We start from the raw sequence: 12,339 nt of genomic DNA on the forward strand, positions 1-12,339 counted from the left end.
TCAAGATAATAACCAAAAATGGAAAATTTTAAAGAAAAAAAAAATCCCTCCCCCGAATTTTTTGAACCCCCTTATGATTCATCACCCCCCAAACTCAATCCCAGCCTTCCCTTTGTGGTATGGTACCTTGCAGTACAATTTCAGAGAGATCCATACACTTGAACACAAGTTATTGTCTGGAAACTAGAACTAGAGGCTCTCAAGAGCCTGTGTCGCTCACCTGTATTTACTGATGCTTTCGAAATCATGTAAAATAAGGTTAAAATCATAATTAATAGTATTAGATATTAGATATTATAATGATATCTAAGATAATAACAAAAAACTGCAAAATTTTTGTAAAATTACTAAATCAGGGTCAGCAACCCAACAACAGGTTGTCGGATTCGTCTGAAAATTTCAGGGCAGATAAATTTAAATCTGATGAACATTTTTGCCACCTGTCAGATTTGCTCTAAATGCTTTAGTTTCAGAGATATAAACTAAAAACTGCATTTTACCCCTATGTTCTATTTTTAACCAAGTCGGCCATGATGGTTGGAAGGCAATAACTCTTAAAGGGGTCGACTGACAATTTTGGTCATGACAACTTATTTGTAGATCTTACTTTGCTGAACATTATTGCTGTTTACAGTTTATCTCTATCTATAATAATATTCAAGATAATAACCAAAAACTGCAAAATTTCCTTAAAATTACCAATTCAGGGGCAGCAACCCAACAACAGGTTGTCAGATTTGTCTGAAAATTTTAGGGCAGATAGATCTTGACCTGATAATCAGTTTTATCCAATGTCAGATTTACTCTAAATGCTTTGGTTTCAGAGATATAAGCTAAAATCTACATTTTATCCCTATGTTCTATTTTTAGCCATGGCGGCCTTCTTGGTTGGTTGGCGGGGTCATCGGACACATTTTTTAAACTAGATACCCTAATGATGATTGTGTCCAAGTTTGGTTAAATTTGGCCCAATGGTTTCAGAGGAGAAGATTTTTGTAAAAAGCTAACGACGAGGACGACGACGACGGACGCCAAGTGATGAGAAAAGCTCACTTAGCCCTACAGGCCAGGTGAGCTAAAAATGCTTGTTTTTAGGCCCCTTTTTGGCCCCTTATTCCTAAACGTTTTGGGCAATTACCCCCAAACTCAATTCCAGCTTTCCCTTTAAGATATGGAACCTTGTAGTACAATTTCATAAAGATCCATACACTTACACACAAGTTATTATCATGAAACTAGAAAAATACTTGTTTTTTGCCCCTTTTTTGGCCCCTCATTCCTAAAATTTTGAGGCAATTACCCCCAAATCAATCCCAGCATTCCCTTTGTGATATGGAACCTTGTGGTACAATGTCAGAGAGATCCATACACTAACACACAAGTTATGTCTGGAAGTTACAATAAAATGCTCCGCAGGGCGCAGCTTGATACGACCGCAGAGGTCGAACCCTGAACAGTTGGGGGAAGTATGGACACAACATTCAAGCTTGATACAGCTTTGGATTTGGATTGTGATTAAATATTTGACACAGCATAGGTTTCTAACACAGATTGAATGTGGTCTAAGAACTTAAAAATTTTAAATTGGACATTCACCTATTATGGTCCAATATCCAAAATCTAAATACATGGTTAGATTCAGCATATCAAAGAACCCCAAGAATTCAATTTTTGATGAAATCAAACAAAGTTTAATTTTTGACCCTTTTGACCTCAATGTGGACAAAGTTGATAACGGGGCCCAAAAATCAAAAATCTAAATACATGGTTAGATTCAGCATATCAAAGAACCCCATATATTCAATTTTTGTTGAAATCAAACAAAGTTTAATTTTGGACCCCGATTTGGACCAACTTGAAAACTGGGCCCATAATCAAAAATCTAAATACATGTTTAGATTCAGCATATCAAAGAACCCTAAGAATTCAATTTTTGTTAAAATCAAACTAAGTTTAATTTTGGACCCTTTGGACCTTAATGTAGACCAATTTGAAAACGGAACCAAAAATTAAGAATCTAAATACACGGTTAGATTCGGCATATCAAAGAACCCCAATAATTCAATTTTTGATGAAATCAAACGAAGTTTAATTTTGGACCCTTTTGACCTCAATGTGGACAAAGTTGATAACGGGGCCCAAAAATCAAAAATCTAAATACATGGTTAGATTCAGCATATCAAAGAACCCCATATATTCAATTTTTGTTGAAATCAAACAAAGTTTAATTTTGGACCCCGATTTGGACCAACTTGAAAACTGGGCCCATAATCAAAAATCTAAATACATGTTTAGATTCAGCATATCAAAGAACCCTAAGAATTCAATTTTTGTTAAAATCAAACTAAGTTTAATTTTGGACCCTTTGGACCTTAATGTAGACCAATTTGAAAACGGAACCAAAAATTAAGAATCTAAATACACGGTTAGATTCGGCATATCAAAGAACCCCAATAATTCAATTTTTGATGAAATCAAACGAAGTTTAATTTTGGACCCTTTTGACCTCAATGTGGACAAAGTTGATAACGGGGCCCAAAAATCAAAAATCTAAATACATGGTTAGATTCAGCATATCAAAGAACCCCATATATTCAATTTTTGTTGAAATCAAACAAAGTTTAATTTTGGACCCCGATTTGGACCAACTTGAAAACTGGGCCCATAATCAAAAATCTAAATACATGTTTAGATTCAGCATATCAAAGAACCCTAAGAATTCAATTTTTGTTAAAATCAAACTAAGTTTAATTTTGGACCCTTTGGACCTTAATGTAGACCAATTTGAAAACGGAACCAAAATTTAAGAATCTAAATACACAGTTAGATTCGGCATATCAATGAACCCCAATAATTCAATTTTTGATGAAATCAAACAAAGTTTAATTTTGGACCCTTTGGACCTCAATGTGGACCAATTTAAAAACGGGGTCCAAAATCCAAAAACTAAATACACGGTTAGATTCAGCATATTAAAGAACCCCATGAAATCAAGAATAAAACCCCATTGAAATTGGTCAAGAAATAAGCAATTTATAGGAAGTATCTTCTTTTGCACAATCCTGTGCTATTAAATATTTCTTGCTATTGCGCAATACTGTACAATTGACAATTTCTTGCTATTGCGCAATATTGTGCTATTGGATATTTCTTGCTATTGCGCAATACTGTGCAATTGAAGATTTCTTGCTATTGCGCAATACTGTGCAATTGAAGATTTCTTGCTATTGTGCAATACTGTGCAATTGAAAATTTCTTGCTATTGCACAATACTTATTATATAATAATTTACACATCCTGTTTGGTGTGTATCTCCTACCATATCATTATTATTTGATTTTAAATATAAATCAGAAATAACCAACTTAAAATGGAAAATTTTAAAAGAAACAAAAAAGGAAAAAAAGAAAAAAAAGGAAAAAAAAATAAATCCCCCCCCAAAATTTTTTGAACCCCCATTATGATTCATCACCCCCAAACTCAATCCTAGCCTTCCCTTTGTGGTATGGTACCTTGCAGTACAATTTCAGAGAGATCCATACACTTGAACACAAGTTATTGTCTGGAAACTAGAAAAAAATGTGTTTTTTGGCCCCTTTTTGGCCCCAAATTCCTAAACGTTTAGGGCAATTACCCCCAAACTCAAACCCAGCTTTCCCTTTGTGATATGGAACCTTGTAGTACAATTTCAGAAAGATCCATACACTTACACACAAGTTATTGTCATGAAACTAGAAAAATGCTTGTTTTTTGCCCCTTTTTTGGCCCCTAATTCCTAAAATTTGGAGGCAATTACCCCCAAAATCAATCCCAGCATTCCTTTAGTGATATGGAACCTTGTGGTACAATGTCAGAGAGATCCATACACTAACACACAAGTTATGTCTGGAAGTTACAAAAATGCTTATTTTTGGCCCCTTTTTGGCCCCTAATTCCTTTACTGTTATTACCATAACCCCCAAAATCAATCCCAACCTTCCTTTTGTGGTATTGAACCTTGTGGTAAAATTTCATAAAGATCCATTCACTTAAACTAAAGTTAGAGTGCGAAAACCAATGTGTCTTCGGACGACGCCGGACGACGACGACGACGACGCCGGACAACGACGACGACGCCAACGTGATACCAATATACGACCACAAAAATTTTTTTGCGGTCGTATAAAAATGCTTATTTTTGGCCCCTTTTTGGCCCCTTATTCCTTAACTGTTGGTACCATAACCCCCAAAATCAATCCCAACCTTCCTTTTGTGGTATTGAACCTTATGGTAAAATTTCATAGAGATCCATTCACTTAAACTAAAGTTAGAGTGCGAAAACCAATGTGTCTTCGGACGACGACGAAGACGACGCCAACGTCATACCAATATACGACCACAAAATTTGTTTACGGTAGTATAAAAACTGCAAAATTTCCTTAAAATAACCAATTCAGGGGCAGCAACCCAACAACGGGTTGTCTGATTCCTCTGAAAATTTCAGGGCAAAAAGATGGACGACCAGATGACCATGTGGGCTTAAAATGATAAAAATCTTTATTAAAGAGAACTCCAATAAGGGGTCATCAGATGATTTAAACCATAAAGACTTATATGTAGATCTTATCTTGCTGATCATTTTTGCTTATTTAAGTTTCTATCTATCTATTATAGTTTTTCATATATAAGGCAGAGACGCAAAAATTGGTCAGAACAATCATTAATGGGCTATAACTCCAAAAAGTGGTCATCAGACTATTTCAACTATTCAACTTATTTGTAGATCTTGTCTTGCTGATAATTTTTGCCTTTTTAAGTTTCTATCTATCTATTATTCTATTTTCATAAATTAGGGAAAAATGCAAAAAATTAGTAAAAATTGACGTTAAAGGACAATAACTCCAATAAGGGGTCATCAAACGATGTCAACCATGTTGATTTATTTGTAGAACTTATCTTGCTGATCATTTTTGCTATATAAAGTTTCTCTCTATCTCTTTCTATTATTATTTTCAAGATAATAGGCAAAAATTAAAAAAGTTGGTAAAATTCGTCATTTAAGGGCAATAACTCCTACAAAAAGTAGTCTAACAGTTTGGAAGTAAATAGACAATAGGTAGATCTCATCATTCCAAACATTTTAGCCCTGTCAGATTTTCTCTATCTATAGAGGTTTTCAAGATAATAGACCAAACTTGCATTTTACCCCTATGTTCTATTTTTAGCTATGTTGGCCATCTTGGTTGGCAGGCAGGGTCATCGGACACCTTTTTTAAACTAGATACCCTAATGATGATTGTGGCCAAGTTTGCTTAAATTTGGAACAGCAATTTCAGAGAAGAACATTTTTGTAAAAGTTAATGACAATGACGGACAACCGACACATTGTGATGAGAAACGCTCAAAATCTGGAATAGTTCAACGTAGTGACAGACAAATTGACCAAACGAAACACAAATGAAACAGATAACCCTCTTATGTTTTGTTAGAGGGGAGGCTTCCGAACACCTCACTCCTATGTCCATTCAGTCATAAACCACAACAAAATATGTGGTAAACATTCTTGTAATTTTGTTGACTCCATGATGATGATAGGCTACAATACAGAGTACATCTCCTTGTCTGGACTAGATAGAAAACAACAGTAACAAACAAGTTTACATCATTTTTTTATTAAAAAGAATGTTTTCATTAAACAGGTAGTTACATTTGTATTATCTATATTGTATTAACTGGACTTCTTAAAGTTTAAAGATTTTAAACAATCAAATTTCAACTATCTGCTAGAGGAAAAGAATTTTTCATACAGCTGTAAAGAATACTGAAACCAGTTAGAATATAATACACTTATACATTTTATTTTTGTTTGAATATTTTAAAATATATTTTTTTTAACAATACATTAGAAGAAAAATACACAAATCTCTGTCAGCATTGACCGTTTCTGAAAACCCATATTCTAAAATCTGAATTCCTGTCCGGTGAAAAAGTAGTGGTTTCCTGCTATAAATAACAACAGTAAAAAAATCTATTTAAAACAGTTCATTATTTTGAATTAAGAAATTTTCGATAAAAAGTAATATGTATTAAAGTAAAGTAACTGTTTGAATAATATATAAATCAAATATTGTAGGAAAATCTACAGGACATACGGATAAGATTTTTTAAAAGATTTATGGGAAAAAGACTATTCTTTTCAAAGAAGTAAATTTTGAATAATAATTCATTTGTGAAATAATTCAGTTTACATTTCAGGAGAAACTTTTTCCATTTAAATTCACAATACTTGTGATACTCTATACTTTTAACTCTACTCTAATTATTATGAAAAGTACCATTATATCAAGTTTTACATAATAGCAACTTAACAAATTATTACTATTTTGATTGTTACAATTTAAACATATCTATACAATCGAAGAGACATTTGAGCAAGAAACACTACATAAAGAATTCTACACATATTACATATGATTTTTGTACAGGTATTATGCTTCTTCACTTAAGTCACAAAAAAGTGACAATAATTTAATTTATTTCACAAATCATATCTATATCAAAGTTATATTTTCCTACATGAATTGACTTCAAACTATATAATTCAGTGTAAAGCATTTTCCTTAAAAATTAATATTTCCAACATTAGCCTGAAGTCAATTCCTACATAAGACTCATTACTTTTTTATATCAATTTTTAAAATCTGAAGAATTATTGTCGAGAAATTTTGAAGAATTAAGCTAAAAAAAAAATAAAAAAGATGTTACAAATGGCGATAATTATCTGGTATATTTCTCCTCGAGTCCTTATACAATAAAAATCCATAAAATATTAAGTAAAATAAAAGTTATTTGATAAATCAATTAAAACAAATTAAAAGCAATAAAAAGGAACTCCCTTAATGTAGCATTGAAAACTTGTTTTATGGGACTAGAAAGAAACTTATGTTATTGCATTTTCCCCAAGACTTGTGAGATCTGTTGCAAATATAATGTTAGCATGAAATTTCCATAGAATAAGAAATTAATGCAAAATAATACAACATACTTTTCCTCATTACTTTAAAACTAATTTCAAAACTTTCATTTCTGTAAATAAAAAAATGTACTAAAAACTTCTGCAGGAACAACAAATAAATTACACAGCTGTCAAATTCTATACATGGCAAGATACAGCACAGCTTATTACATAAAAAAACATTTGTACAATTTAATCTGGGACTAGTAAAACAGCTATAGATACAACAAGGACATTCTGGAATGTCTTTTCAGCAGATAAAATGTATGGTGGGACTAAAACAAAGACTTTGTTCTATGGTTATAAATAAAAAAAAAATGATTTTATTTAATATGAAAACAGATGAAGGTTACAACTTAAATAACAGTAATAATAACAAAATGATGAGCTAATTATGCGATTCTGGAATAAAATTTGTGAATAACAAGATTTGGTGAAATTAGACTGATTTATGTATAATATTTGAGTATGTATAAACATTTAAAGCAGACACAAACAAATGGCTACATTAAGGAGACTTTTATTTACAATTGACTAGAGATTGTTCATCCTCCTTGCAGAGAGTTAGCTCCCTTTCCTACAACAGAGATTTGTCATCCTCCCTGCAAAGGGTTATTGCCCTTTCAACTCCCTCACAAGATAACTGTACTGTTTACAATTTAAACATATTACAATATGAGATAGGCTTAGTTGAACAAGGAAATGTCCGAAAGCTACTATAAATGCTTCTAATATGTGACAAGAAGTTACAAAATGTACAACAAATAGAACAACACACACACATTTATAATAATATCATTGTGGCAATACTGAGATGGCGGCAAATACTGAAAAGTAGCAGAAACTTGGCACAAAATAAAGAACATATCATTGGAAGAATACTGGTCATCAAAATATCTAATACTTGGTGGATATTTACACAAATATATTTTGAAATTGGCACTAGACAGACAATATAAACAGAAAATCATGGAAATAATACTGCATCAATAAAATTGGCACCAGGAAATGCAATTCATGCCTAAAAACTTGTGTAATCTTATGACATCTTTCCTAAGATTTAAATTAAAAATTAAAGTTTGATTTAGCCAAATCATCATACGAACATGGAATGAGTATTTAAATATATATAAGACAAGATCGAAGGATGATTTAAAAAAAAAAAAAAAAAAATAATACTGTTTAATAACCAATTGTTGGCACAAATGCTGAATAATACATGGAACCTTGGCACATTTTAAAACAGTTCAGAGACTGTTTGGTTCAGTAAGATTGGAACACATTGTGAATGTCAAACATAACAAACTTGGAATTCTGTGATGGCTTAAAAAAGTTTGGCAGACAGGGACAACTAACAACAATAACAAAACAGGAAGACAATGAATTATAATACTGATCTAGGTTAGATGTCAAGTTACCATGGTAACCAAAAAGTAGCCATGGAAAACTTAAAGCACTCATCCTTTTTCACATAAGGTCATACATTTCACACATTCACCATTAATACACTGAATTTATCCCATAACACACACACATACACACACAATTATACATTAAGGAACACACAAATATATGTATATATATATATATAAACAATAATTTACAACACAGATTGCACATTTTGACCTTTGCTCTGCCAGTTTTGACTAGATGAACAAGCACCAAGACAAGAACTAAATTATTAACAAATTAAATTAAGTCTATCAAACCAAAGCTTAATAACAAATCAAACCAAGTCTATGAAACCAAAGCTTAATAACAAATCAAACCAAGTCTATCAAACCAAAGCTAAAACTTATTTACTGCATATACACACCATACAACTTTCACATCATAGGTTATCAGGTCAACTTAAACTTCCATTAACAACTTAGTCAACTCACAATCTAATAACGGAAATAAACCTGAAACAAACAACAAAGACAAAGACAGGACAGGACAGGACAGGTTTTGGCACACCAGAATTCACCATAGCTTATCTGGGATTTGCCCTGACAAGATTTTGGCACAAGAGGAATCATCAAACAGTAAAAAAGTCCCATCACAACTGATTTGTAAACTCTCACCAGTCATTAACAGGTCAGAAATACATCCTTTCATATTTAAAACATTATTTGACATAGGCTGTCAAAAATATGACTGTATAACTTTATATAACTGATTTTTACATAATAAATTTGCAATTTTTTCAATGAAACTTTTTCTTGAATATTGAAATGCTGAATAGAAAAGATGTATTTCTGCATTTTCTCACTCTGGGACTTTTTCAGCTGTAAAAAAGTTAATTTGATTTATACAACAGTTAACAGTATTTCCTTGTTCAACAAAACCTACATCCATAACAAAAATTTACAATTCATTGGCAGTGTTATGTATAAAAAAATCCATGATACATAGATATACATCTGGTATGAGATTTTTCAAGTAAAGCTTCTAATCTATAATTTGAGAATTTACTATATTTGGCACAATATATTTAACAATTGAATACTGAAAAAATGTTTGTTATAACTGAGTATTTAGTTAACAAGAAATTGGATTAAAAAAGTAAACAAAATGGTTTTATTGTGGTCAACTGTATTTGGCACAGAACTTGTAGTCTTGTCCTAATAAGAAGGTTTTTACAAACCTATTATGAAGTAAATCTAAAGATTTTTAATACAAATATGATACTTTAATGAACATAAAAACTTATTTGGCACCATAAGACTTTAATACTGTTTATTCTCATTATTTGTAGAGAGGTTGGGCAGACAATTTGATTCTTAACTTCATATTCTTATTATTTGTAGAGAGGTTGGGCAGACAATTTGATTCTTAACTTCATATTCTTATTATTTGTAGAGAGGTTGGGCAGACAATTTGATTCTTAACTTCATTCTTTTTATGTTTGGCACAAATAAATACAGTTTAATATTATGCATGCATTATAAATAGAAATAATTTAGTTATTGGTTATACTACAATATTTCTTTGGTTAAGTAACTAATAAATAACATAGCATTAGGATTGTAAGCACTAAATAAACTTCACACTTTACTACAGATAATACAATTCTCAAAAACATGCAAATCTACCTTCAAGTAAATATTTGTAATGTAACATACATCAAAAGCATATTAAATTTGCCATTCTAACAATTTATTGAGTATTAATTCTCAGGTATACTGATTGGGTGTGCAACAAAGTTGCTGTGCCAACAAATTCATGCAAAAATGTACATTTCTTCCTTAATGTGTTTATGAAAATGGTCCCATAGTTTTAACATGAAATGATGTCATGGTTTCTTGGAAGAAAAACGAATATTTACAACTTACTTCAGCAAAAATATACACACTTTTCAAATTTTAAAAATAACAATATTATCTCCCTTTGATTAAAAACTGTTGAGACATGGTGAAGGAGCTTGGAATGGAATCATTAACAATTATCATTGAGTTCATTAACAAGTGAAATTATGTCAACAACTTAATGTCTTCCTGAGAAGACGCGTGTCCTTCAGTGACATGAACACCTTCCAGTATTATATTGTAAAACTGGACTATAAATATGTCTGCCATTTTAAATCATTAAACATCTATTCTTAACAATAAGCACTAATAGTATAATAACAACAGAAATATTCTGAATTCATGGCAGACATGAATGTCTATTCCTTTCTTAAGTTTTGGATATTAACCCACTAACTTATGAATAGATTAGCTAATGCACAAAATATTGTTCATATTAAAAATTATTGCACTTGTCAATATTGGACTATTCTCACTATGACAACTAAATGCTACAATTAAATTCCTCCCGTGTTGGTTTACAGTACTTGTATCGATGGTTCATGTGTTGACTGTATGAACCAGAATGACTGAAGCGCTTGCCACATTTCTTACACTGGAAAGGTTTCTCACCGCTATGTAGACGCCGGTGCTCAGTAAGGTGGTGCTTGTGTTTGAATGCTTTATGGCAGATCTCACAGTTGAATGGTCTGGCACCTACAAATAAAACAACAATGGTGAGTCAAACAATCACTTTTGTCTATTGTGGGTTTATTTTGTTGTTGTCTTACTGATGTTTACATCACATCCTTTTTTTTCAACCAGACAAAGAATTTAAATACTGATTCTTTACAATGAAAATTAATATTCCGAACCAAAGTTAAATAGTACAATCAAATCAGTAGATCTGGCTTCATCTTCCGTTTTAATTCATAGCTTCAAACCAAGTCATCTGTTCATTTGTCTCCTTTATTTTGTGCATTTTTTAGTGTTAGGGACTACACAGTGTGATTGTTAGATGTTCACTCAAATCATCTGTTGTGAGAGGCTGTCTCATTGGCAGTATCCCAAAATGTCCTTGCCATCTTATTCTTGACTGTGTATCAAAATGTAAATAAAATCCATTTTTAAAAAGTCTTCCTTCTCCAATACTTATATTTTTTAAATGACCATCTTTTGATTACTTGTAAATCCTAAACATGAGCTTATATGTTCCTAATTCTTTATATGTGGTGTGGATCAATTGATTCACATTTTTCATGTCAGGGCCTTTATAGCTGACTATACGGTATGGGTTTTTCTCATTGTTGAAGACCCAATACTGGCCTCTAATTGCTTACTACCATTTCATTTTAACTCTGATTGATAGTTGTCTCATTGGCAATCATACCATATCCTCTTATTTTTATATACATCTAGTTAGTAGAACCATCATTTCTAATATATGTCTTACCTGAATGCTCATATTTATGACGGGCCAATGAACTCTGCTTGCTAAACATCTTCTTACATTGGTCACAGCCATACAACCCATCATCAGCTTCCATACGGTGGTTCTTCCAGGAACGACGTTTCTTACGGTATGGATGGTCTTCATCTAACATGGCATCATCAAGGTCTAACTGAATCTCTTCAGATTCCAACTGTAAAACCAAAGAGAATGGTCAATTAACTATGTAAATTCAAATTAGAACTTAATGCTGATATAGAAAAAACTGTACAAATGTATACCTTACGATTTGAGATAAATTCACTGATACTATTTAAAATGTCATCATTCATATCATAAATGTAAAGCTAAAACAAGGTAGTGCACTATGAGCCTATTTTGGTGGCTGAATCATAATAATAAAACAAAATGTATATTGTATTGTATATATATATTCAGGATGCACTTCATTCATCCGTTCATTCATATATCATGTGTGTAAAACCTAGGATTAGGAATGTTCCTCAAAGTTGATCTCTGACAGTTTTTTATCCACGCAATATGTTATCACTTTCTTTTAGATTGTGATTTTCATTTAAGGAAAGCAATTCACTTCATTTGTTATAAAATAACTCTTCTTTTTATAG

At 31.8% G+C, this 12,339-nt stretch overlaps 1 protein-coding gene and 1 long non-coding RNA gene across 4 annotated transcripts in view; both read right to left on the reverse strand.

Moving 5' to 3' along the window:
* Positions 1–4,400, reverse strand: part of LOC127728613 (uncharacterized) — a 95,492-nt gene extending 91,092 nt beyond the window's left edge. The window contains exon 1 of one of the 2 annotated variants that reach the window (XR_007994259.1): positions 4,243–4,400. This is a non-coding gene — a long non-coding RNA (uncharacterized LOC127728613). Of the gene's footprint in view, positions 1–1,178 lie in introns of both variants that reach the window. The other variant, XR_007994257.1, reaches the window with a different exon arrangement.
* A 1,235-nt stretch (positions 4,401–5,635) lies between these two features.
* LOC127728573 (zinc finger protein 1-like) overlaps positions 5,636–12,339 on the reverse strand; it is a 44,992-nt gene continuing 38,288 nt past the window's right edge. For both annotated transcript variants that reach the window (XM_052236047.1, XM_052236048.1), the window contains exons 5-6: positions 11,717–11,906; positions 5,636–10,980 (exon numbers count right to left, since the gene is read on the reverse strand). In XM_052236047.1, the coding sequence (XP_052092007.1) occupies positions 10,769–10,980; positions 11,717–11,906 (402 nt within the window). In that variant the 3' untranslated portion in view covers positions 5,636–10,768. The remainder of the gene's footprint in view (positions 10,981–11,716; positions 11,907–12,339) is intronic.

This window comes from Mytilus californianus, unplaced genomic scaffold, assembly GCF_021869535.1.
Source record: "Mytilus californianus isolate M0D057914Y unplaced genomic scaffold, xbMytCali1.0.p SCAF_2, whole genome shotgun sequence".
NCBI classification, from domain to species: Eukaryota; Metazoa; Mollusca; class Bivalvia; order Mytilida; family Mytilidae; genus Mytilus; species Mytilus californianus.